Raw genomic sequence first — 27,055 nt, forward strand, 5'->3', positions numbered from 1 at the left:
ATCAAAGGTATTGAGGGCTTTCTATGTGCAGAGCACTGGACTAAGCGCTCGGGAGAGTCCAGTACAGCAGAATGAGCAGACACATCCCCTGCCCGCAAACAAAGGTAATGAGGGCTTTCTATGTGCAGAGCACTGTACTAAGCGCTCGGGAGAGTCCAATGGAACAGATTTAACAGACACGTGTCCTTCCCACAATCAGCGGTATCGATCGAGCGCTGTCCATGTGCAGAGCACTGGACTAAGCGCTCGGGAGAGTCCAGTACAGCAGAATGAGCAGACGCGTTCCCTGCCCGCAATCAAAGGTATTGAGGGCTTTCTATGTGCAGAGCACTGTACTAAGCGCTTGGGAGAGTCCAGTACAGCAGAATGAGCAGGCACGTCTCCTGCCCGCAATCAAAGGTATTGAGGGCTTTCTATGTGCAGAGCACTGGACTAAGCGCTCGGGAGAGTCCAGTACAGCAGAATGAGCAGACACACCCCCTGCCCGCAAACAAAGGTAATGAGGGCTTTCTATGTGCAGAGCACTGTACTAAGCGCTCGGGAGAGTCCAATGGAACAGATTTAACAGACACGTGTCCTTCCCACAATCAGCGGTATCGATCGAGCGCTGTCCATGTGCAGAGCACTGGACTAAGCGCTCGGGAGAGTTCAGTACAGCAGAATGAGCAGACACGTCCCCTGCCCGCACACAAAGGTATTGAGGGCTTTCTATGTGCAGAGCACTGGACTAAGCGCTCGGGAGAGTCCAGTACAGCAGAATGAGCAGACACGTTCCCTGCCCACAATCAGAGGTATTGAGGGCTTCTATGTGCAGAGCACTGTACTAAGCACTCGGGAGAGTCCAGTACAGCAGAATGAGCAGACACGTCCCCTGCCCGCAATCAAAGGTATTGAGGGCTTTCTATGTGCAGAGCACTGTACTAAGCGCTTGGGAGAGTCCAGTACAGCAGAATGAGCAGACACGTTCCCTGCCCGCAGTCAAAGGTATTGAGGGCTTTCTATGTGCAGAGCACTGTACTAAGCGCTCGGGAGAGTCCAGTACAGCAGAATGAGCAGACACGTTCCCTGCCCGCAATCAAAGGTATTGAGGGCTTTCTAAGTGCAGAGCACTGGACTAAGCGCTCGGGAGAGTCCAGTACAGCAGAATGAGCAGACACATCCCCTGCCCGCAAACAAAGGTAGTGAGGGCTTTCTATGTGCAGAGCACTGGACTAAGCGCTCGGGAGAGTCCAGTACAGCAGAAGGAGCAGACACGTCCCCTGCCCGCAATCAGAGGTATTGAGGGCTTTCTATGTGCAGAGCACTGTACTAAGTGCTCGGGAGAGTCCAGTACAGCAGAATGAGCAGACACATCCCCTGCCCACAAACAAAGGTAGTGAGGGCTTTCTATGTGCAGAGCACTGTACTAAGCACTTGGGAGAGTCCAGTACAGCAGAATGAGCAGACACGTCCCCTGCCCACAATCAAAGGTATTGAGGGCTTTCTATGTGCAGAGCACTGTACTAAGCGCTTCGGAGAGTCCAGTACAGCAGAATGAGCAGGCACGTCTCCTGCCCGCAATCAAAGGTATTGAGGGCTTTCTATGTGCAGAGCACTGTACTAAGCGCTCGGGAGAGTCCAATAAAACAGATTTAACAGACACGTGTCCTGCCCACAATCAGCGGTATCGATCGAGCACTGTCCATGTGCAGAGCACCGTACTAAGCGCTCGGGAGAGTCCAGTACAGCAGAATGAGCAGACACGTCACCTGCCCGCAAACAAAGGTATTGAGGGCTTTCTATGTGCAGAGCACTGTATTAAGCGCTCGGGAGAGTCCAGTACGGCCATAAACGGACACGATCCCTGCGAGATGACGCTGTGATGCTCTCCCTGCAGGCCTCCAAATGGCTGAGGCCGAAGAAGAAGGCGGACCCCCGGACCACCAGAAGAAGAGGTGAGGACGTCCGGGGTTCGGGGAAGCCCCAGGGCCCGCTCGCCAACTTCTCCTGCGCTTAATCAATCAATCGTATTTATTGAGCGCTTACTATGTGCAGAGCACTGTACTAAGCGCTTGGGAAGTACAAATTGGCATCACATAGAGACAGTCCCTACCCGATAGTGGGCTCACAGTCTAAAAGAGTCTTAATACAGTGCTCTGCACTCAGTAAGCGCTCAATAAATGCGACTGAGTGAATGAATGCCCGTCGCCATTCAGCGCTTAGTAATAATAATAATGACGGCATTTATTAAGCGCTTACTATGTGCAAAGCACTGTTCTAAGCGCTGGGGAGGTTCCAGAGGGATCAGGTTGGCCCACGGGGGGCTCACAGTCTTAATCCCCATTTTATTCATTCTTATTGAGCGCTTACTATGTGCAGAGCACTGTACTGTACTGTACTTTACAGATGAGGTCACTGAGGCCCAGAGAAGGGAAGTGCCTTGCCCAAAGTCACACAGCTGGGATTTGAACCCATGACCTCTGACTCCAAAGCCCGGGCTCTTTCCACTGAGCCACTTACAGCGCTCAGCCGTATTTATTGAGCGCTTACCGTGTGCAGAGCACTGGGCTAAGCGCTTGGGAGAGTCCAGTACAGTAGATCGAGCAGACACGTTCCCTGCCCATAATAGAGGGTATTGAGGGCTTCTTATGTGCAGGGCAGTGTACTAAGCGCTTGGGAGAGTCCAGTACGACAGAATTAGACGCCATTCCGGCCTCTGACGAACTGACAGTGTAGTGAGCCTGTCTGTCATATTTGTTGAGCGCCTCCTGGGTGCTCTCGGCTCCGCCAGTCGTCAGCTGCGTGACTTTGGGCAAGTCACTTCACTTCTCTGGGCCTCAGTGGCCTCAGCTGGAAAATGGGGATGAAGACCGTGAGCCCCCCGTGGGCCAACCTGATCACCTGGTAACCTCCCCAGCGCTTAGAACAGCGCTTTGCACATAGTAAGCGCTTAATAAATGCCATTCAAAAAAAAAAAAGAGGCCCCCGCCACCCCTCTCAGCCGGCCGGGGTCCACGGGTGGGGCCTGACACGGAGGAGCCCCCCCGCAACTTTTCATTCAGTAGGCGGGGGTTCACTCTATTGCCGAATCCTACTTCCCAAGCGCTTAGTACAGTGCTCTGCACACAGTAAGCGCTCAATAAGTACGATTGATTGAATGAATCTCTCTCTCTCCGCAGCCCAGATTTTCCGTCCGGATCCGGCAGCGACGAAGAATTCGAGCTGCGTGAGTAGGAAGCGAGGACGGGAGAAAGATCGGAGCGACATTATTCGTTCGATCGTACTTATTGAGCGCTTACTGGGTGCAGAGCACTGGACTAAGCGCTTGGGAGGGTGTGTGTGTGTGTCTGAGTGAGCCACGCCGTTTCTTCCATTTGAGAGTGGCAACTCGCTACGGGCAGGGAACGTGTCCGTTGTAGCGCTCAGTTCAGTCCTCTGCCCACAGTCGGCGCTCAGTAAATACCCCTGACTGATTGCGGGCAGGGAACACGTCCTACCAACTCTGTTCGGCTGTCGGTCAATCAGTCCTATTTATTGAGCGCTTACTGTGTGCAGAGCACCGGCCTAAGCTCTTAGTTTTGAGCACCCTCGCCCAAACACCTAGCCGGCCACTCTGCTCCCAGGAAGCGCTCAATAAATACCATCGATGTGCCGTAGACAGGGGACGTGTCTGCCGACTCTGTTTTATTGTCAACCAGTCAATCGGGGATATTTATTGAGCGTTTACTCTGTGCACAGTACTGTCCTGAGCACTTGGGAGAGAATAATAATCCACTCCCCTAACCCACTCACCCTAAGAGCCCCAGCCTGGGAGTCCGAAGGTCCTGGGTTCTAATCCTGGCTGCTGTGTGACCTGAGGCGAGTCACTTCACTTCTCTGGGCCTCGGTTCCCTCATCTGGAAAATGGGGATGGAGACTGACCCGATTTCCTTCTATCCACCCTAGCGCTTAGAACAGCTCCTGGCATGTCGTAAGTGCATAATAATAATAACAATAATAATAATGTAGGTATTTGTTAAGCGCTTACTGTGTGCCAAGCACTGTTCGAAGCACTAGGGTAGATACAAGATAATCAGGTTGTCCCACATGAGGCTCACCGTCTTCCTCTCCATTTTCCGGGTGAGGTAACTGAGGCCCAGAGAATTGAAGTAATAATAATAATAATGATAATAATGATGGCATTTATTAAGCGCTTACTATGTGCCAAGCACAGTTCTGAGCGCTGAAGTGACTCGCCCAAAGTCACACAGCAGACAAGCGACAAATGGGGGATTAGAACCCATGACTTCTGACTCCCAAGCCCAAGCTCTTTCCACTAATTAGTAGTGCTTCGAAGAGTGTCTGGCACGTAATAAGCGCTTATCAAATTCCCACAATTATTATCAGCACTTAGAAGAGTGCTTGGCACATAATAAGCACTTAACAAGTTCCCGCAATTATTATCAGCGCTTAGAAGAGTGCATAGCACATAATAAGCACTTATCAAATTCCCACAATTATTATCAGCACATAATAAGTACTTAACAAATTCCCACACTCATTATCAGCACTTAGAAGAGTGCTTGGCCATGATAAGCGCTTAACAAATTCTCACAATTATTATCAGCGCTTAGAAGGGTGCCTGGCACATAATAAGCGCTGAACAAATTCCCACAATTATTATCAGCGCTTAGAAGAGTGTCTGGCACATAATAAGCGCTTAACAAATTCCCACAATTATTATCAGCGCTTAGAAGAGTATTATGGCACATAATAAGCGCTTAACAAATTACCGCAATTATTATCAGCACTTAGAAGAGTGCCTGGCACATAATAAGCATTTAACAAATTCCCACAATTATTATCAGCGCTTAGAAGAGTGCTTGGCGCATAATAAGTGCTTAACAAATTCCCACAATCATTATCAGCACCTAGAAGGGTGCCTGGCACATGATAAGCGCTTAACAAATTCTCACAATTATTATCAGCGCTTAGAACGGTGCCTGGCACATAGTAAGCGCTTAACAAATTCCCACAATTATTATCAGTGCTTAGAAGGGTGTCTGGCACATAATAAGCATTTAACAAATTCCCACAATTATTATCAGTGCTTAGAAGAGTGTCTGGCACATAATAAGCGCTTAACAAATTCCCACAATCATTATCAGCACTTAGAAGGGTGCCTGGCACATAATAAGTGCTTAACAAATTCTCACAATTATTATCAGCGCTTAGAAGGGTTTCTGGCACACAATAAACACTTAACAAATTCCCACAATTATTATCAGCGCTTAGAAGAGTGCCTGGCACATAATAAGTGCTTAACAAATTCCATCAATTATTTTATTATCAGCCCTTTGAAGAGTGCCTGGCACATAATAAGCGCTTAACAAATTCCCAGAATCATTATCAGCGCTTAGAAGGGTGCCTGGCACATGATAAGCGCTTAACAAATTCTCACAATCATTATCAGCGCTTAGAAGAGTGTCTGGCACATAGTAAGCGCTTAACAAATTCCCACAATTATTATCAGCACTTAGAAGAGTATTATGGCACATAGTAAGCGCTTAACAAATTACCGCAATTATTATCAGTGCTTAGAAGAGTGTCTGGCAAATAATAAGCGCTTAACAAATTCCCACAATTATTATCAGCGCTTAGAAGGGTTTCTGGCACACAATAAACACTTAACAAATTCCCACAATTATTATCAGCGCTTAGAAGAGTGCCTGGCACATAATAAGTGCTTAACAAATTCCATCAATTATTTTATTATCAGCCCTTTGAAGAGTGCCTGGCACATAATAAGCGCTTAACAAATTCCCAGAATCATTATCAGCGCTTAGAAGGGTGCCTGGCACATGATAAGCGCTTAACAAATTCTCACAATCATTATCAGCGCTTAGAAGAGTGTCTGGCACATAGTAAGCGCTTAACAAATTCCCACAATTATTATCAGCACTTAGAAGAGTATTATGGCACATAGTAAGCGCTTAACAAATTACCGCAATTATTATCAGTGCTTAGAAGAGTGTCTGGCAAATAATAAGCGCTTAACAAATTCCCACAATTATTATCAGCGCTTAGAAGGGTTTCTGGCACACAATAAACACTTAACAAATTCCCACAATTATTATCAGCGCTTAGAAGAGTGCCTGGCACATAATAAGTGCTTAACAAATTCCATCAATTATTTTATTATCAGCCCTTTGAAGAGTGCCTGGCACATAATAAGCGCTTAACAAATTCCCAGAATCATTATCAGCGCTTAGAAGGGTGCCTGGCACATGATAAGCGCTTAACAAATTCTCACAATCATTATCAGCGCTTAGAAGAGTGTCTGGCACATAGTAAGCGCTTAACAAATTCCCACAATTATTATCAGCACTTAGAAGAGTATTATGGCACATAGTAAGCGCTTAACAAATTACCGCAATTATTATCAGTGCTTAGAAGAGTGTCTGGCAAATAATAAGCGCTTAACAAATTCCCACAATTATTATCAGTGCTTAGAAGGGTTTCTGGCACACAATAAACACTTAACAAATTCCCACAATTATTATCAGCGCTTAGAAGAGTGCCTGGCACATAATAAGTGCTTAACAAATTCCATCAATTATTTTATTATCAGCCCTTTGAAGAGTGCCTGGCACATAATAAGCGCTTAACAAATTCCCAGAATCATTATCAGCGCTTAGAAGGGTGCCTGGCACATGATAAGCGCTTAACAAATTCTCACAATCATTATCAGCGCTTAGAAGAGTGTCTGGCACATAGTAAGCGCTTAACAAATTCCCACAATTATTATCAGCACTTAGAAGAGTATTATGGCACATAGTAAGCGCTTAACAAATTACCGCAATTATTATCAGTGCTTAGAAGAGTGTCTGGCAAATAATAAGCGCTTAACAAATTCCCACAATTATTATCAGCGCTTAGAAGAGTGCCTGGCACATAATAAGCGCTTAACAAGTTCCCACAATTATTATCAGCGCTTAGAAGAGTGCCTGGCACATAATAAGTGCTTAACAAATTCCCACAATCATTATCAGCACTTAGAAGGGTGCCTGGCACATAATAAGCGCTTAACAAATTCTCACAATTATTATCAGGACTTGAAAGAGTGTCTGGCACATAATAAGCGCTTAACAAATTCCCACAATTATTATCAGCGCTTGGAAGAGTGTCTGGCACATAATAAGCGCTTAACAAATTCCCACAATCATTATCAGCGCTTAGAAGGGTGCCTGGCACATAACAAGCGCTTAACAAATTCCCGCAGTTATTATCAGCGCGTAGAAGAGTGCCTGGCACGGAATAAGCGCTTAACAAATTCCCGCAATTATTATCAGCGCTTGGAAGAGTGCCTGGCACATAATAAGTGCTTAACAAATTCCCACAATTATTATCAGCACTTCGAAGAGTGCTTGGCACATAATAAGCGCTTAACAAATTCTCACAATTATTATCAGGACTTAAAAGAGTGCCTGGCACATAATAAGCGCTTAACAAAAACCCACAATTATTATCAGCGCTTCGAAGAGTGCCTGGCACATAATAAGCCCTTAACAAATTCCCACAATTATTATCAGCGCTTAGAAGAGTGCCTGGCACATAATTAGCGCTTAACTAATTCCCAGAATTATTATCAGCGCTTTGAATAGTGCCTGGCACATAATAAGCACTCAACAAATTTGCGCAATTATTATCAGCGTTTAGAAGAGTGCCTGGCACATAATAAGCACTTAACAAATTCCCGCAATTATTATCAGCGCTTCGAAGAGTGCCTGGCACATAATAAGCGCTTAACAAATTCCCGCAATTATTATCAGTGCTTAGAAGAGTGCTTGGCACATGATAAGCGCTTAACAAATTGTCACAATTATTACCAGCACTTAGAAGGGTGTGTGGCACATAATAAGCGCTTAACAAATTAGCACAATTATTATCAGCGCTTAGAAGAGTGCACAGCACATAATAAGTGCTTAATTCCCACAGTTATTATCAGCACTTAGAAGAATGCCTGGCACATAATAAGCGCTTAACAAATTCCCAGAATTATTATCAGCGCTTCGAATAGTGCTTGGCACATAAACGCTTAACAAATTCCCTCAATTATTATCAGCGCTTAGAAGAGTGCCTGGCACATAATAAGCCCTTAACAAATTACCACAATTATAATCAGCGCTTAGAAGAGTGCTTGGCACATAATAATCGCTTAACAAATTACCACAATTATAATCAGCGCTTAGAAGAGTGCATAGCACATAATAAGCGCTTAATTCCCGCAATTATTATCAGCGCTTAGAAGAATGCCTGGCACATAATAAGCGCTTAACAAATTCCCGCAATAATTATTCATTCATTCAATCATATTGAGCAATTACTGTGTGCAGATCACTGTACTAAGCGCTTGGGAAGTACAAGTTGGCAACATATAGGGACGGTCCCTGTCCAACAACGGGCATCAGTGCTTCGAATAGTACCTGGCATATAATAAGCGCTTAACAAGTTCCCGCAATTATTATCAGCACTCCAAAGAGTGCTTGGCATATAATAAGCACTTAACAAGTTACCGCAATTATAATCAGCGCTTAGAAGAGTGCCTGGCACATAATAAGCACTTAACAATCCCACAATTATTATCAGCCTTCGAAGAGTGCCTGGCACATAATAAGCGCTTAACAAATTCCCACAATTATTATCAGCACTTTGAAGAGTGCCTGGAACATAGTAAGCGCTTAACAAATTCCTGCAATTATTATCAGCGCTTTGAAGAGTGCCTGGCACATAATAATTGCTTAGCAAATTCCTGCAATTATTATCAGCGCTTAGAAGAGTGCCTGGCGCATAATAAGCACTTAACAAATTACCACAATTATAATCAGCGCTTAGAAGGGTGCCTGGCACATAATAAGCACTTAACAAATTACTGCAATTATAATCAGCGCTTGGAAGAGTGCATAGCGCATAATAAGCGCTTAACAAATTCCGACAATTATTATCAGCGCTTAGAAGAGTGCCTGGAACATAATAAGCGCTTAACAAATTCCCACAATTATTATCAGCGCTTAGAAGAGGGCCTGGCACATAATAAGCGCTTAACAAATTACCGCAATTATAATCAGCGCTTAGAAGAGTGCCTGGCACATAATAAGCGCTTAAGTAATTACCGCAATTATTATTATTACTATTACCAAGCACTGGCACTGTACTAAGCGCCGACACTGTACTGACCGTCTCTCCTCCACCGGGGACGTTGTGGGGGGCTGTTCTATGGGGTTCCTGGCTCCATGAGCACCCCCAAAGTTGGCAGGTGGGCGGACCAGGCACCGGCCGCCCCCCGAGTCTCTTCGTCCCCCTCCTCCACCGGGTGACGTCTCTCCCATCTCTCACGCGTCCTGTCCATCTCTCTCTGTCTCTGTCCGTCTCTGTCTCCGCCCTCAGTCCTGTGGCAGCTGCGGACCCCGCGGACCCTCGGAAGCAGGAGGAAGGCCGGCGGCCGGTGGGTTCGTCCGTCCCAACTCCGTGCTCGGCGTTGGGGTCATTCATTCGTTCAACCACATTTATTGAGCGCTTACTGTGTGCAGAGCACTGGACTAAGCGCTTGAGGCCGGCGGGCGCCTGGGTGACCTGCGGCCAGCCGCTTCGTTTCTCTGGGCCTCAATTCCCTCATCTGGAAAATGGGGATGAAGACCGTGAGCCCCACACGGGACAGGGGCCGCGTCCAATCGGAAGAGCTTGGCTCTCCCCCAGCGCTTAGTACAGTGCCTGGCACATAGCAGGCGCTTAAATGCCATAAAAATGCCAATTAAAAATAAGTTTCAAAGAAAGTACACTCCCCCACCCTCCCTGCCACCCCATTTGGAGAGGCAGCGTGGCTCAGTGGAAAGAGCCCGGGCTTTGGAGTCAGAGGTCATGGGTTCAAATCCCGGCTCCGCCGCTTGTCAGCTGGGTGGCTTTGGGCGAGTCGCTTCACATCTCTGGGCCTCAGTGACCTCATCTGAAAAACGGGGATGAAGACGGTGAGCCCCGCGGGGGACAACCTGATCCCCTTGTAACCTCCCCAGCGCTTAGAACAGAGCTTTGCACATAGTAAGCGCTTAATAAATGCCATTATTATTATTATTATTAATTTTCCTTTCTCCTTGAGGGTGTGGGGAGAAACACATGAAGTCTTAGAGTCCGGCAGGTCCTTAGTCCCGTATGGGACCCCTCCCCGACCCCCGTACCCCCCAAAGACTGAGTGGACACAATCCCCATCCTACAGGGCTGACAGTCTACCGTGTGCAGAGTACTGAACTGAGCACTCGGGAGGTAAAAATAGAGCGAGTAGCGTTCAATAAAGTATAATAATAATGATGATGATATTTGTTAAGCGCTTACTACATGTCGAGCACTCTTCTAAGCATTGGGGTTGATGCAAGGTTGTCCCACGGGCTTCATCACAGTTGAAGCAGCGTGGCTCAGTGGAAAGAGCCCGGGCTTTGGAGACAGAGGTCGTGGGTTCAAATCCCGGCTCTGCCACTTTCATTCATTCATTCAGTCGTATTTATTGAGCGCTTAACTGTGTGCCCAATACTGTACCAAGCGCTTGGGAAGTACAGGTTGGCAACATATAGAGACGGTCCCTACCCAACAACAGGCTCACAGTCTAGAAGGGACTGGGGGCAAGTCACTTCACTTCTCTGGGCCTCAGTTACCTCATCTGGAAAATGGGGATGAAGATTGTGAGCCCCGCCACCGTGGGACAACCTGATCACCTTGTAACCTCCCCAGCGCTTAGAACGGTGCTTTGCACGTTGGAAGCGCTTAATAAATGCCATTATTATTATTATTCTGGAAAATGGGGATTAAGATTGGGAGCCCCCCGTGGGACAACCTGATCACCTTGTAACCTCCCCAGAGCCAACAGTGCTTTGCACATAGTAAGCACTTAATAAATCCCATTATTATTATTATTCATTCATTCAATCGTATTTATTGAGCGCTTACTGGGCGCAGAGCACTGTACTAAGTGCTTGTTATTACTATTATTATTTTTCAGATGAGGTCCCTGAGGCCCAGAGAACTCGCCCAAAGTCACACAGCGGGCAAGCGGCGGAGTCGGGATCAGAACCCGGGACCGCTGACTCCGAAGCCCGGGCTCCTGCCGCTAAGCCACGCTGCTTCTTCGTGTGGTTGGGGTGAATGAATGAATCTGGTCCCCTCCCAGGCGCTGAGGCCAGTGCTGTGCACACAGTGAGCGCTCAGTAAAGACGTTCGAATGAGTGAATGACGCTTTCCCGGAATGCCGAGGGCTGGGCTCCCCTCACTCCGACCTTCTCCCCGACAGGCTCCGTGATGTACTGGACTCCGACCAAGAGCCATCCCCCAGCGCATCCTACAGGACCAGGCGACCCCGCGGGGTGACCGGAGCCAGTGAGTGGCCGCGTCTCCCGCCCGGCTCCGCGTCCCCCCCGTCAATCGGTCCTCTTTACGGGGCGCTCACTGTGTGCAGAGCGCTGGACTAAGCGCTCGGGAGAGGCGAGATGACAGAGCGGAAAGGCACCTTCCCCGCGCACAGTGAGCTGACAGTCTAGAGGGGAAGAGAGACAGTAATAGAAATGCAGAAATGAGGAATGTGGGCGTAAGGGCCGTGGGGCTGAGGGCGGGGGCAATGGGAGGGCAAGGGCGATGCAGAAGGGAGGGGGAGAAGAGGAAAATAATAATAATAATGGTGTTTATTAAGCGCTTACTATGTGCAGATCACTGTTCTAAGCGCTGGGGTAGATACAAGGTAATCAAGTGGTCCCACGCGGGGCTCCCACACTTAATCCCTATTTTCCAGATGAGGGAACTGAGGCCCAGAGAAGTGAAGTGACTTGCCCAAAGTCATTCATTCATTCAGTCGTATTGATTGAGCGCTTACTGTGTGCAGAGCACTGTACTAAGCGCTTGGGAAGTCCAAGTCCAAGAGAGACGGTCCCTACCCAACGGTGGGCTCTCAGTCTAGAAGTCACCCGGCTGATAAGTGGCGGAGCTGGGATTCGAACCCACGACCTCTGACTCCAAAGCCCGGGCTCTTTCCACTGAGCCACGCCGCTTGGGGCTTAGTCAGGGAAGACCTCCTGGAGGAGACGGGCCTTCAGTAAGGGTCTGTGGGATTTGAGAAGGGAGGGCGTGGGCCGGGGGTCGGCGGCGAGATGGAAGAGACAGAGGGACAGCGAGAAGGTTGGCGTGGGAGGAGCAGAGCGTGCGGGCCGGGCCGGAGGAGGAGGAGGAAATCAGGGAGGGGAGGGAGGAGGGGGCGGCCTTTAAAGCCGACGGGGACTGGTTTGCGTCGGAGGCCGAGGTGGCCGGTCGACGGCCGGAGGGTCTGGAGGAGCGGGAAGACGCCCACTGAACGTTTCTGTAGGAAAACGAGGCAGCCGGAGGAGGGAAGTCTGGGCCGGAGTGGGGAGAGACGGGAGGCTAATCAAAGAGGGAGAGGAGAAGTGACGGGATCAGCGTGGTAGCAGTTTGGACGGAGAGGAAAGGGCGGATTTTCGTGATGCCGTGAGGTCGAACTGACAGCATTTGGTGACAGATTGAGTCCGTGGGTGGGATGAGTGAGAGGAGGCCAAGATAACACCAAGGTTCCAGGCGAGCAAGACGGGGAGATTCGTGGCGCTTTCTACAGTGATGTTGCCAACTTGTACTTCCCAAGCGCTTAGTACAGTGCTCTGCACACAGTAAGCGCTCCGTAAATACGATTGAAGGGATGAACGAATAAGTCAGAGGGAGGGCAGGATTTGGGTGGGAAGATAAGCTTTGTTTTGGACAGGCTAAGCTTGAGGTGACGGGAGGGCGGCCAAGAAGAGATGTCTCGAAGGCAGGTGGAAATGTGAGATGGCAGAGAGGGAGAGAGAGCAGGGCTGGGGATGGAGATTTGGGAATCATCCGCATAGACTGTGAGCCCACTATTGGGTAGGGACTGTCTCTATATGTTGCCAACTTGTACTTCCCAAGCACTTAGTACTGTGCTCTGCACACAGTAAGCGCTCAATAAATACGATTGATGATGATGATGATAGAGCGACGGGGAGCGGATGAGTTCTCCGAGGGAGAGGGGGGAGATGGAGAAGAGAAGGGGACCCGGGACAGAGCCCCGAGGGATCCCCACGGTCCGGGGGTGGGAGGCCGAGGAGGAGCCGGAGAAGAGGCGGGAGGAGAAGTGGGAGAGGACGGGGTGGGCGAAGCCGAGGTGGGCCGAGGCGGAAGGAGGCCCGGAGGCCGGGGACCATCGGGACAGAGCGGAGCCCGGCGGGTCCGGCCAGGAGGACAGCGGCGGGGACCTCCGAGAGGCCGCTTTCCTCGGAGCCAAGGGGACGGAAGCCAGGCCGGAGGAGGGGGTCCGGGAGAGGAAGCAGAGGCAGCGGGTGTAGACGACTCGCTCCACGAGTTTGGAGAGAGATGGGGCCATAACTGGAAGGAGCCGGGGAGGGGGGGGCGGTCCAGGGAGGCTTCTTTTAGGCCAGGGGAGACATGGGCATGCGTAAAAGCGGTGGGGAGGGCCAACAGTTAAAGGTGGCAGTCACAGAGGGAAGAAGGGAGAGGGACGAGTGTTTTGATGAAGTGAGAAGGGATGGGGTCGGAGGCGCAGGGTGGATTTTGAGAGGAGGCCGGAGGTCTCCTCTTGAGACAGCGGGGCGGCCCGCCTCGGGAGCATCCCTGCAGCCGGGTTGGACGCTGGAGGCCCCGGGCCGCCCCAAATCCAAAGGCCAACGGACCTCTCTCGTTTCAGCGCCGGCGAGGCCGGAGCCCCCCGTCACTCCGGCCCAGAGGAGTTGCGGAGCGCTGAGCGACGGAGAGGAGGGGTCCTCGGAGGGTCCCGCACCGGAGGATGGGGAAGAGGCGGCGGAAAGGCCGGGGGGAGAGGCCGGTCTCCCTCTTCCCGCCTCCGCGGGCCCGGACCCGGACAGCTCGGAAGACGAGTTCGAGTCTCTGGTGCACCTGATCCCGAGGCCGGCGAGAGGCCCGGCCCGGACCCCCCGGACCCCGAGCATCCGGGGTAGGTCCACGGGGCGGGAGGCGGGGACGGGGTTCCCAGAAATCGGGGTCCCTCCCACGGGGCCCCTGATATCTCCACTTCCCCTGGAAAGTTGGGGGCACTGGGGAAGGGCCAGCCGGGGCCCTCCGCAAAAAGAAAACACACAAACACAGTCACTGGGGGAGGCTCAGGGATGGAGATGGGGGAGACCAGAGTCAGTCGGTCATATTTATTGAGCACTCACCGTGTGCAGAACACTTGGGAGAGGACATTAGGACAATATAGGAAGTTGTATTCCCTTCCCACAAGGAGCTGACAGTCCAGAGGGGGAGATGGGCGTGAATAAAAAAAAAAAGAAATGAGGGAGGGGGATATAGTGGGTGTGGGGCTGGGACGGGGGGAGATGAAGAAAGAGAGCGAGTCGGGGCGACGCGGGAGGGAGGAGGAGATGAGGAAAAATCGGGGGTGTAGTCAGGGAGCTCACGTATCGTGTATATATAGTATATGACTTAGAGAAGCAGCGTGACTCAGTGGAAAGAGCCCGGGCTTTGGAGTCAGGGGTCATGGGTTCAAATCCCGGCTCTGCCAGTTGTCAGCCGTGTGACTTTGGGCAAGTCGCTTCACTTCCCTGGGCTTCAGTTCCCTCATCTGGAAAATGGGGATGAAGACTGAGCCCCCCGTGGGACAACCTGATCGCCTTGTAACCTCCCGGCGCTTGGAACAGTGCTTTGCATATAGTAAGCGCTTAACAGATACCATCATCATTATTATTATTAAGACTTACTATATTAAGGCCTGGGCGTCAGGAGGTCCTGGGTTCTAATCCCGGCCCCTCCACTTGTCTGCTATGTGGCCTGGAGAAGTCACTTCTCTGGGCCTCAATGACCTCATCTGGAAAACGGGGTTGGAGACCGTGAGCCCCACGGGGGACAGGGACTGTGTCCAACCCCGATTTGCTTATGTGCACCCCAGCGCTTAGTACAGTGCCTGGCACCTAGTAAGCGCTTAACAAATACCACAGTTATTACTGTAATTATTACAAATACCATAAAAAAAGTGGGGAGGTGGAGGGGGGCGGTTTCCAAGCTGCCGGTTGCCAGCTTGCCAAGCTGAGCAAGGCCCGGAATTTGGGCCGAACCGGTAACATAAGGATGTCCGTGATTTCCGCGGATTGGCGACTTTCCCCCTCCCGCAGGGCGATCAGTTTATTCATTCATTCATTTAATCGTGTTTATTGAGCGCCTACTTTGTGCAGAGCACTGGACAGAGAGCTTGGGAGAGGACAATACAACAAAAAATGGACACATTCCCTGCCCGCAAAGAGCCGACGGGGTAGATTCCCGTCCCGGGGGCTCTCTGGCCGTGCCCCCTTCCCTCTAGGTGCCAAGCTGAGACCACCTCGACCCCGGGCAACGCGGGGAGGGTCCGGGAAGCACTCGGGCTGCGGGGGCGGGGGGTCTTCCGGACCCCAAATGCTAACGGGCCTCTCTCATTTCAGCGCCGGCGAGGCTGGAGCCCCCCGCCGCCCCGGCCCGGAGGAGTTGCGGGGCGCTGAGCGACGGAGAGGAGGGGTCCTCGGAGAGTCCCGCGCCGGGGGACGGGGAAGAGGCGGCGGAGAGGCCGGGGGGAGAGGCCGGTCCCCCTCTTCCCGCCTCCACGGGTCCAGACAGTTCGGAAGACGAGTTCGAGTCTCTGGTGCACCTGATCCCGAGGCCGGCGAGAGACCCGGCCCGGACCCCCCGGACCCCGAGCATCCGGGGGGCCCGGACCCCCCGGACCCCGAGCATCCGGGGTAGGCCCACGCGGCGGGGGGCGCGGTTCCCGAGAATCGGGGTCCCTCCCACGGAGAAAGTCGGGGGGCCCTGGGGAAACGGCAGCACTCGGTGGTAGTTATTGAGCGTTCCCCGAGTGCTGGGGAGAGGCCAAGAGAACAGCAGAACAGACACAGTCCCTGCCCACCTCTGGCTGACAGTCGAGAGCTTCGTTCGGCGCTTAGAAGGTGCCAGGCACTGTAGTAAGCGCTGGGGTGGATAGAGTCAAATCAGATTGGGCGCAGGTTGCCTCCCCGCTGGGCTCTGTGGAGATGCCACCCCGAGTTGGGGGGGGGTGTCACCTCCTTCAGGGTTGGGGGACCTGCTCTGGGGGAGCCCCCCGTTCCAGCCCCTGGCCTAGCAGGTAGAGCCCGGGCCTGGGAATCAGAAGGACCCGGGTTCTAATTCCGGCTCCACATCGGCTGGGTGACCTTGGGCCAGTCGCTTCACTTCTCTGGGCCTCGGTTCCCTCTTCCGTAAAATGGGAAGGAATTAATGTTATAGTATTTGAGAAGCGCTTACTAAGTGCCAGGCACTGTCCTAACCCGCTGGGGTGGAGCCAAGCAAATGAGGAGGTTGGACACGGTCCCTGTCCCCCCCCCACCGTGGGGCTCACGGTCTCCATCCCCATTTTCCAGATGAGGGAACTGAGGCCCAGAGAAGGGAAGTGACTGGCCCAAAGTCACACAGCTGATAAGTGGCAGAGCCGGGATTAGAACTCAGGGCCTTCCGACTCCCGGGCCCGTGGTCTCCCCAGCGGGCCGTGAAGACGGTGAGCCCCACGTGGGACAGGGACTGTGTCCAACCCGATTAGCTTGGAACTCTCCCAGCGCTTAGTACAGTGCCTGGCACATATAATAAGCGCTTAACTGATACTAGTCAATCGTATTTATTGAGCGCTTACTGTGTGCAGAGCACTGTACTAAGCACTTGGGAAGTCCAAGCCGGCAGCCGATAGAGACGGTTCCCACCCGACAACAGACTCACAGTCTAGAAGGGGGAGACAGACGACAAAACAAAATGTGTAGACAGGTTCATTCATTCAATCGTATTTATTGAGCGTTTACTATCATCATCATCAATCGTATTTATTGAGCGCTTACTGTGTGCAGAGCACTGTACTAAGCGCTTGGGAAGTCCAAGCCGGCAACCGATAGAGACGGTCCCTACCCGACAACGGACTCACAGTCTAGAAGGGGGAGACAGACGACAAAACAAAACATGTAGACAGGTTCATTCATTCAATCGCATTTATTGAGTGCCTACTGTGTGCAGAGCACTGTACTAAGCTCTTGGGAAGGCCAAGTCAGCAACAGTAGAGATGGTCTCGACCCGACAACGGGCTCAGTCTCTTCTACTATGATCATTATGGTTATTATTCTTAATTTGGGGGTTCCGGCCTTCTTTCCAGGCCCAGGAAAGGAAGCTAGCACACCGCCCTCGGGAGTGAGGAAGGCGTCCCCATCGTCCAGCCCCCGTGACCGCAGAGACGCCGAGGACTCGACACCCCTCCCCAACTTCAAGTAAGTGCCGCCTCTCCCGGGCCCTTGCCCACTGTGAAAAAACAGTAACACTTACGGTACGTGTTAAGCGCTTACTGGGTGCCCTAGCACTGTACTAAGCGCTGGGGTGGATCCAAGCAAATCAGGTTGGACCCAGTCCCCGTCCCCCGTGGGGCTCACCGTCTCCATCCCCATTTTCCAGAGGAGGCCCGGAGAAGGAAGCGACTCACCCAGGGTCACCCAGCAGACAGGCGGCAGAGCCAGAATTAGAACCCAGGTCCTCCCAACTCACAGGCCCGGGCCGTAGCCACGCCGCCTCTCCGCGTGCCAAGTGTCCGAGGACAGTGGGAAAACAAGAATCCCTGGGTTGGGGGCGGCGTTGGTAGGGTGTGCCCGACCCGATTCGCTTCTTTGCACCCCAGCGCTTAGTACAGTGCCTGGCACATACTAAGCGCTTTGCAAGCACCACAATTATTAGTAGGTACAGGCTGGGCCTGGGAATCAGATTTTGTACAGATATATGACTCTATTTTACTTGCACATATTTACTATTGTGTCGATTTTGTTAATGATGTGCATCTAGCTTTATTTCTCTTTGTTCTGACAACTTGACACCCGTCCGCATGTTTTGTTTTGTTGTCCGTCTCCCCCTTCTAGACTGTGAGCCCGTTGTTGCGTAGGGACCGTCTGTAGATGTTGCCAACTTGTACTTCCCAAGCGCTTAGTACACTGCTCTGCACACAGTAAGCGCTCAATAAATACTGTTGAATGAATGAATGAATGAGTCAGAAGGTCACCTGTCCACATGTTTTGTTTTGTCGTCCGTCTCCCCCTTCTAGACTGTGAGCCCATTGTTGGGTAGGGACCGTCTGTAGATGTTGCCAACTTGTACTTCCCAAGCACTTAGTACACTGCTCTGCACCCGGTAAGCGCTCAATAAATACGATTGAATGAATGAATGAATGAGTCAGAAGGTCACCTGTCCACATGTTTTGTTTTGTTGTCCGGCTCCCCCTTCCAGACTGTGAGCCCATTGTCGGGTAGGGACCGTCTCTCCATGTTGCCAACTTGTACTTCCCAAGCGCTTAGTACAGTGCTCTGCACACAGTAAGCGCTCAATAAATACGATTGAATGAATGAATGAATGAATGTCAGAAGGTCACCTGTCCACATGCTTTGTGGTCTGTCTCCCCCTTTTAGACTGTGAGCCCACTGTTGTGTAGGGACCATCTCTATATGTTGCCAGCTTGTACTTCCAAAGCGCTTAGTACAGTGCTCTGCACACAGTAAGCACTCAATAAATACAATTGAATGAATGAAGGAATGAATGAATTCTCATCCCGGCTCCGCCACTCGTCCGCTGAGTGACTTTGGGCCAATCACTTCACCTCTCCGGGCCTCAGTGCCCTCATCTGGAAAATGGGGATGGAGACCGTGAGCCCCACGGCGGACAACCCGGTCACCTTGTATCTCCCCCAACGCTTAGTGTAGTGCCTGGCACATAGTAAGCGCTCAACAAATACCATTAAAAAAAAATTGGGTTGCCGGTGGCCTGGACCTGGATTGGAGTTGCTGTGTGTCCCTGGGCAAGTCACTTCTCTCTCTTTTTTGTTTTTTTAAATGGTATTTGTTAAGCACTTAGTATGTTCATTCATTCAATCAGTCGTATTGAGCGCTTACTATGTGCAGAGCACTGTACTAAGCTCTTGGAAAGTACCATACAGAGAAGCAGCGTAGCTTAGTGCTAAGAGCCCGGGCTTGGGGGTCAGAGGTCGTGGGTTCTAATCCCGGCTCCCTCACATGTCAGCTGTGTGACTTTGGGCAAGTCACTTCACTTCTCCGGGCCTCAGTCCCCTCGTCTGGAAAATGGGAATTAAGACCGTGAGCCCCGTGCGGGTCAACCTGATCACCTTGTATCTCCCCCAGCGCTTAGAACAGTGCTTGGCACATAGTAAGCGCTTAACGAATACCAACATTATTATTATTAATGCAGCAATAAAAAGACTCCATCCCGCCCACTCGGGGCTCGCAGTCTGTTCAGTCAGATTTATTGAGCGCTTACTGCGTGCAGAGCAATCAATCAATCAATCAGTGGTATTTATTGAGCGCTTACTGTGTGCAGAGCACTGTACTAAGCGCTTGGGAAGTACAAGTCGGCAACACATAGAGACGGTCCCTTCCCAACAGCGGGCTCACAGTCCAGAAGAGCACTGTACTAAGCGCTTGGAAAGTACGATTGGGCAGCAGATAGAGACAACCCCTGCCCAACGGCGGGCATGTGCCAGGGGCTGCGTCCCTTGGCTGGGGGCGATGGGAAGGGGGTCACCCGTGGACTTCCCAAGCGCTTAGTACAGTGCTCTGCACACAGTAAGCGCTCAGTAAATACGATTGAATGAAGGAATGAATGCCCGACAAGAGGCTAAGCAGTGGGTCTGCCCTGAGCAGGTGGGCACGGGGATGTTCTGTGCCCGACTGCTTCCTGCCCCAAATCTCCGCCGCCCCTTGGGCTCACGGCAGAAAGTTCCAGGAGGAGAAGAAACGTCTGGTCCGGAGACTTTACCAGCTGTACAACACCTCCGTCTTTGATTCCAAGGTAGGCCGGACCCCCGCCCCCCGAACCCCCTTGGCCACCCCAAGACCCCCGCCGATCGAGCGGATGCTCAGTAAATACGATCAGCCGCCCGCAAAACACACAAACACACACACAAACACACTTTTTCCAACTAAAGTAAGTCTGCCCTGAGGTTGGTCAACATAATGACAGACCAAGCCGATCCACGGCGGTGGGAAAGGAGGGAAAAATGACGATGACGATGGTATTTGTTAAGCGCTTACTATGCGCAAAGCACCGTTCTAAGCGTCGCGGGGGGATACGGGGTGATCAGGTTGTCCCCCGTGGGGCTCGCAATCTTAACCCCCATTTTCTAGATGAGGTCACGGAGGCGCAGAGAAGCGACTTGCCCCGAGTCACACAGCCGATAAGTGGCGGAGCCGGGATTAGAACCCGGGACCCCGGACTCCCAAGCCCGTGTTCTTTCCACCGAGCCACGCTGCTTCTCTAAGTATTATTTGCGTGGGCCTGGAAGGGAATCGAAAATGTAGGAACTCTTAAAACGTAGTAGGGGTTTAAGCCAGATGGCTCGGTGGGCGCCGCGTGAAACTGGCCTTTCCATTTCGCTCCAGAACGCGATAACATGCGAAAGCTACTGGAAAAAGATGATGACCTTGTAAATCCCACCGTTGAATCCGCGTAGTACCCGCCTTTGGAATAAGCGTTTTTCGGATGCGAGACCGTGGCACCAGAAAAAGTTTAACGCCTAGTGGTTTTAAAGGTCTCCCCATTCTAGACTGTGAGCCCGTTGTTGGGTAGGGACCGTCTCTAGATGTTGCCAACTTGTAATAATAATGAGGGCATTTATTAAGCGCTTACTATGTGCAAAGCACCGTTCTAAGCGCTGGGGAGGTTACAAGGTGACCAGGTTGTCCCACGGGGGGCTCACAACCTTAATCCCCATTTTACAGTTGAGGTCACTGAGGCCCAGAGAAGTGAAGCGACTCGCACAAAGTCACCCAGCTGACAATTGGCGGAGCGGGGATTTGAACCCATGAACTCTGACTCCAAAGCCTGGGCTCTTTCCACTAAGCCATGCTGCTTCTCTGCTTCCCAAGCACTTAGTACAGTGTTCCGCACACAGTAAGCGCTCATTAAATATGATTGAATGAATGAATGAATGACGGTAATGGAACCAGCATGGCGTAGCCTGGGAGTCAGAAGGTCCTGGGTTCTAATCACGACTCCACCCCTCTCGGGCAAGTCACTATATTTCTCTGGGCCTCAGTTCCCTCACCTGTAAAGTGGGAATGGAGACCGTGAGCCCCACGGGGGACCGCGTCCAACCCGATTTGCTCCAATCTGCCCCAGCGCTCAGTACGGTGCCCGACGCACAGTAAGCACCTAACAGATACTGCAGTTATTATTATTCCCGCCTCGGTGGATCCCTCCCGTCCCCAGTTACCCGAGGACATGGAGATCTCCTGGAATAAGAAACTGCGCATGACGGCGGGTTTCTGTGCCACGGGGCAGAAGGACGGGCGGCGCCACGCCCGCATCGAGCTGTCCGAGAAGGTCTGCGACAGTGCCGGTGAGCGCCGAGGCACGGTCCCCCCAGGGTGGGCGAGGGGCGGCGGGGGACGGGTCTCACGCGGCTTCCCGGCTTTTCCCAGAACGGCTGCGGGACACGGTGATCCACGAGATGTGCCACGCCGCCACCTGGCTCGTCTTCGGCATCCGCGCCGCCCACGGCCCCACCTGGAAGGCTTTCGCCCGCAAGGCCGCGGCCCTGCATCCCGAGCTGCCCAGGGTCACTCGCTGCCACAGCTACCAGATCAATTACAAGTTCACCTACGAGTGCGCCCGCTGCGGGCACAGGTGCGCCCGCCTCCCCGCGACCCCTTTGATCCGTCACTCAGTTCACACCGTCGGGCGGTGGTATTTATCGAGCACTTACCGCGTGCCGGAGTGGCGCCGAGAGAGGAAAAGAGAATTTGGCGGACACGGTCCCCCGGGGAGCCGACCGGAGACGGCGCGGGAGGGTCAGCGGGCCGGCCGGCGGAAGTCCGTTAGGGGTAGTCGGAGGAAGGGCCAGCCCCACTGGATGGGGGAGGAAACTGAGGCCCAGGGAGGTTATGCGAGTTAGCCAAGAACATAGCCAGCCGCTGAGTGGCAGAGCAGGATTAGAACCCGGGACTTCTGACTCGGTCCCACGCTCTTTCCCTGAGGCTGCACCGCCCTTCTCCATTTCGCCTGTCCCCGCCACCTGCCGCCTTGCTTCTCCCTCCCCTTACTGTCTCTTCCTTCCCCATCTGTCTCTCTCCTCTTTTCCCCCTTCTGTCTTTTTCCTTCTTCTTTGTCTCTTCCCCTTCTCTCTTCCTTCCTTCTTCTCTCTCCTTTCCCTTCCTTTTTTGTCTCTCTCCTCTTCCCCTCTGTCTCTTTCCTTCTTCCTCTGTCTCTTCCCTTCTTCTGTCTCTTCCTTCCCCTTCTCTCCTCCTTCCTTCTCCTTCTGTCTCTTCCTTCCTTTTTCGTCTCTCCCCCTTTCTCCCCCTTCTGTCTCTTTCCTTCTTCCTCTGTGTCTCTTCCCTTCCTCTTCTGCCTCTTCCTTCTCCTTCTGTCTCTCCCTTCCCCTTCTGTCTCTTTCCTTCCTCTTCTGTCTCTTCCTTTCCCTTCTCTCTTTCTTCTTTTGTCTCTACTCTCCCTTCCTTTTTGTCTCTCCCCTCTTTTCCCCTTCTGTCTCTTGCCTTCTTCTGTGTCTCTTTCCTTCCTCTTCTGTCTCTTCCTTCTCCTTCTGTCTCTTCCTTTCCCTTCTCTCTTTCTTCTTTTGTCTCTACTCTCCCTTCCTTTTTGTCTCTCCCCTCTTTTCCCCTTCTGTCTCTTGCCTTCTTCTGTGTCTCTTTCCTTCCTCTTCTGTCTCTTCCTTCTCCTTCTGTCTCTCCCTTCGCTTCCCCTTCTGTCTCTTTCCTTCTTGTCTCTTCCCTTCCCTCTACTGTCTCTTCCTCCCCCTTTTCCCTTCTTTTTCTTTCTGTCTCCCCTCTCCCTTCCTTTTTGTCTCTCCCCTCTTTTCCCCCCTGTCTCTTTCCTTCTTGTCTCTTCCCTTCCTCTGCTGTCTCTTCCTTCCCCTTCTCCCTTCCTTTTCTTTCTGTCTCCCCTCTCCCTTCCTTTTTGTCTCTCCCCTCTTTTCCCCCTTCTGTCTCTTCATCTACTGTCTCTTCCTTCCCCTTGTCCCTTCCTTTTCTTTCTGTTTCCTCTCTCCCTTCCTTTTTGTCTCTCCCCTCTTTTCTCCCTTCTATCTCTTTCCTTCTTCCGTGTCTCTTCCCTTCCTCCTCTGCCTCTTCCCTGCTTCCTTTTTCTCTCTCTTTCCTTCCCCTTCTGTCTCTACCCTCCCTTCCCCTGCTGCCTCTTTCCTTTTTCTGTGTCTCTTCCCTTTTCTTTTTTGTCTCTTTCCCTCTTCTTCTGTCTCCTCCTTTCTTCTTTCTCTCCCCTTCCCCAAACCCCCCATCGCCCCCAACCACCCCCGCAAGGGGATGGGGGGCCTTCCCGTCCCGACTCGCGGGTCTGTCCCTTTCAGGATCGGCCGCCACTCCAAGTCCCTGGACCCGCAGCGCCACGTGTGCGGTCGATGCCTGGGCCCCCTGGCCCTGCTCCCTCAGGCCGGGAAGGGAGACGGGGGAACCCCCAGGCCTCTCACCCCCTTCGCCCGCTTTGTGAAAAGCCACTACGCTTCCACCCGGAGGGAGCTGGCCGGACAGAGCCACGGAGAGATCATGCGCCAGCTCGGCGCGGACTTCGCTTCCAAAGTTCGTCTCCAGGAGCCGTGAGACCACCCCCCTCCCACCCCGCCCCCACATCCCGAAGACCCCGGGGCCTCGGGCTCCGGAACCCCTTTTTCTGTTTTGACTTTTTTAATAAACGGGCCGTCCCACCCGACCCCACGCCCCCTCGGCGTCTTCCGCGGGCCGGGGAGCCTCGCCCGGGCCGGGGCCGATCCGCCCCGACTCTCGTCGGTGGCTCCCCGCTCTGCCCTCCCCTGGCTTCGTAAGGAGGGGAGGGGGAGGTCGGTCCGGTCCAGGGGAGTCCCGGGTCCGGGGGGACGGGCCGGCGGCCTGAGGGGAAGGAGGTGACGGCGGGGGCCGGACGGCGAGACCGTCAGGGGTCCGGCTCGTCCGGCCTTCTTCTCCCACCCCCGGTGGGCGCCGCCTCGGGGGCCGAGTGGGTGGCCTCGGTGGGCTCGGAGCGGGAGGAGTCGGAGGCGCCCCACCTCCGGCCCTCCCCGGGGTAGCCCCAGCGGGCCAAGAGCAGCCGCAGGCGGGCCCGGAACTTGTCGCCCACGAAGGCGTAGAGCAGCGGGTTGAGGCAGCTGTGGAGGTAGCCCAGGCCCGAGGCCACGGAGCGGGCGGCGTCCAGCCGGGCCTCCCGCCCGCAGTCGCGCGCCAGGGCGCCCAGGTCCACCAGGACGTCGGCCAGGACCACCAGGTGGTAGGGGGTCCAGCAGAGCGCGAAGACGGCCACCACGGCCACCACCAGCCGCGTGGCCCGCCGCCGCCGCCGGCCCCGGCCCCGGGAGCCCAGCAGGACGGCCAGGATGCGGGCGTAGCAGTAGCCCATGGCCAGCAGCGGCAGCAGGAAGCCGGCCCCGAACTGCAGCAGCTGCAGGGCCGTCCGCCCGGCCGGGGGGAAGAGGTGCAGGCAGCGCGTGGCGTTGAGGCGCGGCTCGGCCCGGGCCGACAGGAACAGCAGGTCCGGCAGGGCCAGGAGGGCCGAGAGGCCCCAGACGGCCCAGCACGTCCGCGGGGCCCGGCCCCGGGGACCCCAGCGGTACAGCCGCGGGGCCCGCACCACGCCCAGGTAGCGGTCGAAGCCGATGCAGACCAGCAGGAAGGCGCCCGCGTAGAAGTTGACGCTGAAGAGGGCCCCGGCCAGCTTGCAGAGGGCCGCCCCGAACAGCCAGCCGCGGGCGGCCTCCGCCGCCCACAGCGGGAGGGTGAGGACCAGCAGGGCGTCGGCCGCCACCAGGTGCAGGAGGAAGGTGTCCGTGCCGCCCAGGGGGGGCCCGCGGCGGCCCAGCAGCACGGCCGCCACCGCCCCGTTGCCCAGCAGGCCCAGCAGGAACAGGAGCCCGTACAGGGCCGGCAGCAGGCCCCGGTCCACCGCCAGGCGAGCCTCCGGCCCGCACGGCGGGGACGGGCAGCACGTCGAGTCGGCCCAGTCCGTGGCGTTGTAGGGGAAGCTCACGTTCTCCAGGAATTCCAGGTCTTCCACCGTCAGGTGGCCGTCCTCCTGGAGGAGACGGGGAGGGCTGACGGGCCGCCCTTTCCCGACGGGGGCCGGGACCGACGCCGGGGAATCGGGGGGGCCGGCCGTTTGCGTTTTCCTTTTTCAAACGGTATTTGCCAAGCCGGGCGCCGTACTGGGCGCCCGGGGAGGTGCCGGTCATCACCGCGGTGTCCGGTAGGCGCCGACCGGGGGCCGGGCACTGGGGCGGTACTACTCGTGTCAGGCGCTTACTGGGGGCCTGGCACTGGCGGTGTCGGGGGTAGGGACCCGTCTCTAGATGTTGCCAACTTGTAATAATAATAATGATAATGACGGCGTTTATTAAGCGCTTACTATGTGCAAAGCACTGTTCTAAGCACTGGGGAGGTTACAAGGTGATCAGGTTGTCCCACGTGGGGCTCACGGTCTCAATCCCCATTTTACAGATGAGGTAACTGAGGCCCAGAGAAGTGAAGTGACTTGCCCAAAGTCACACAGCTGACAATTGGCGGAGCTGGGGTTTGAACCCATGACCTCTGACTCCAAAGCCCGGGCTTTTCTCCACTGAGCCACGCTGCTTCTCTGCTTGTACTTCCCAAGCGCTTAGTACAGTGCTCTGCACACAGTAAGCGCTCAGTAAAGTACGACTGAATGAAGGAATGAACGGACTAAGCGCTGGGGGAGATGATAGAAACGACTGGGGTATTTGTTAAGCCTCTACTGCGGGGCCGGGCAGTGTACTAAGCGCTTGGCAGACCGGGTTGGACACGATCCCCGTCTTTCACCTCCATTCTCCAGATGAGGGAACGGAGGCCCGGAGAAGGGAAGTGACTCGCCCGAGGTCACATGGCAGATGACTCGCAGGCCGGGCCACTGATAAGCGCTTAGAGGCCCAGAGAATAATAAGGATGGGATTTGTTAAGCGCTTACTAGGCGCAAAGCACTGTTCTAAGCGCTGGAGGAGTGAAGCGACCGGCCCGAGGTCACACGGCAAACAAGTGGCCGAGCCGGGATTCGAACCCAGGTGCTTCTGACTCTCGGGCCCGGCTTCCAGAAACTAGGTCACAAAGCTCCTCTGCCTCGCACCCTAGACTAACGAGTCTCATCGCCCCCAACCACAGACGCACCTGTCTGCCCAGTGACCTTGCCCGAGTCCTTTGCCTCGGTGCCCTCATCTGTAAAATGGGGACGAAATACCTGTCTGCCCAGTGACCTTGCCCGAGTCCTTTGCCTCGGTGCCCTCATGTGTAAAATGGGGACGAAATACCTGTATGCCCAGTGACCTTGCCCTAGTCCTTTGCCTCGGTGTCCTCATCTGTAAAATGGGGACGAAATACCTGTCTGCCCAGTGACCTTGCCCGAGTCCTTTGCCTCGGTGCCCTCATCTGTAAAATGGGGACGAAACAACTGCCTCACCGTTCTTTCTGCTCAAGAGTCCCTCGAGAGACAGGGATCGAGGCCCGTCGGACTGTCTCTCCTCTGCCCGGCGCATAGTACAGCATAGGGAAGAGCGTAGCTCAGTGGAAAGAGCCCGGGCTTTGGAGTCAGAGGTCGTGGGTTCAAATCCCGACTCTGCCACTTGTCAGCTGTGTGACTGGGCAAGTCACTTCTCCGGGCCTCAGTTCCCTCATCTGGAAAATGGGGGTGAAGACCTTGAGCCCCACGGGGGGACAACCTGATCACCGTGTAACCTCCCCGGCGCTTAGAGCAGTGCTTTGCACATAGTAAGCGCTTAATAAATGCCATCATTACTATTATTATTATTATTACAGCGCCCGGCACGTAGTGAGCGCTTTGCAGCCACCCCCATCAACGCCAGGGTGGCTAGGGAATGTTCAGATTCGGTTCCTAGTCGGCACAAGGCTGCCCGTCTGAGCGAAACCGAGAACTGTCTATTTCTTTCATCCCCTTCTGACAGATGAGGAAACCGAGAGACGGGCAAGTTCAGTGACCCACCCAAGGTCAC

The 27,055-nt window shown here is 53.6% G+C and overlaps 2 protein-coding genes across 3 annotated transcripts in view; one reads left to right on the top strand and one right to left on the bottom strand.

Annotated features, from left to right (window-relative positions):
• The first annotated feature begins 1,857 nt into the window (after positions 1-1,857).
• GCNA (germ cell nuclear acidic peptidase) lies at positions 1,858-23,698 on the top strand. Of its 2 annotated transcripts, XM_038748324.1 has the most exons (11): positions 1,858-1,934; positions 3,159-3,205; positions 9,406-9,463; positions 11,294-11,379; positions 13,724-13,990; positions 15,468-15,761; positions 17,192-17,303; positions 19,728-19,875; positions 21,295-21,424; positions 21,507-21,711; positions 23,405-23,698. In XM_038748324.1, exons 1-11 carry the CDS (start codon positions 1,885-1,887, stop codon positions 23,652-23,654), a joined length of 1,647 nt encoding a protein of 548 aa, XP_038604252.1. In that variant the 5' UTR covers positions 1,858-1,884; the 3' UTR covers positions 23,655-23,698. The 2 variants fall into 2 exon arrangements, with proteins under 2 accessions (XP_038604252.1, XP_038604253.1); XM_038748325.1 differs by lacking the exon at positions 15,468-15,761.
• A 284-nt stretch (positions 23,699-23,982) lies between these two features.
• Positions 23,983-27,055, bottom strand: part of CXCR3 (C-X-C motif chemokine receptor 3) — a 58,115-nt gene continuing 55,042 nt past the window's right edge. The window contains exons 6-7 of the mRNA XM_038748413.1: positions 25,172-25,243; positions 23,983-25,113 (exon numbers count right to left, since the gene is read on the bottom strand). Coding sequence (XP_038604341.1) covers positions 23,983-25,113; positions 25,172-25,243 — 1,203 coding nt within the window. The remainder of the gene's footprint in view (positions 25,114-25,171; positions 25,244-27,055) is intronic.

Source organism: Tachyglossus aculeatus, chromosome 6 (genome assembly GCF_015852505.1).
Source record: "Tachyglossus aculeatus isolate mTacAcu1 chromosome 6, mTacAcu1.pri, whole genome shotgun sequence".
Classification (NCBI taxonomy): Eukaryota; Metazoa; Chordata; class Mammalia; order Monotremata; family Tachyglossidae; genus Tachyglossus; species Tachyglossus aculeatus.

Bases quoted from the DNA above. Each gene is read 5' to 3' on its own strand.
- GCNA (XM_038748324.1), top strand. From the start codon at position 1,885: ATGGCTGAGGCCGAAGAAGAAGGCGGACCCCCGGACCACCAGAAGAAG. The intron at 3,206-9,405 runs GTGAGTAGGAAG...CTCCGCCCTCAG, and splicing joins CGACGAAGAATTCGAGCTGC to TCCTGTGGCAGCTGCGGACC. The intron at 17,304-19,727 runs GTAAGTGCCGCC...TGCCCTGAGCAG, and splicing joins ACACCCCTCCCCAACTTCAA to GTGGGCACGGGGATGTTCTG.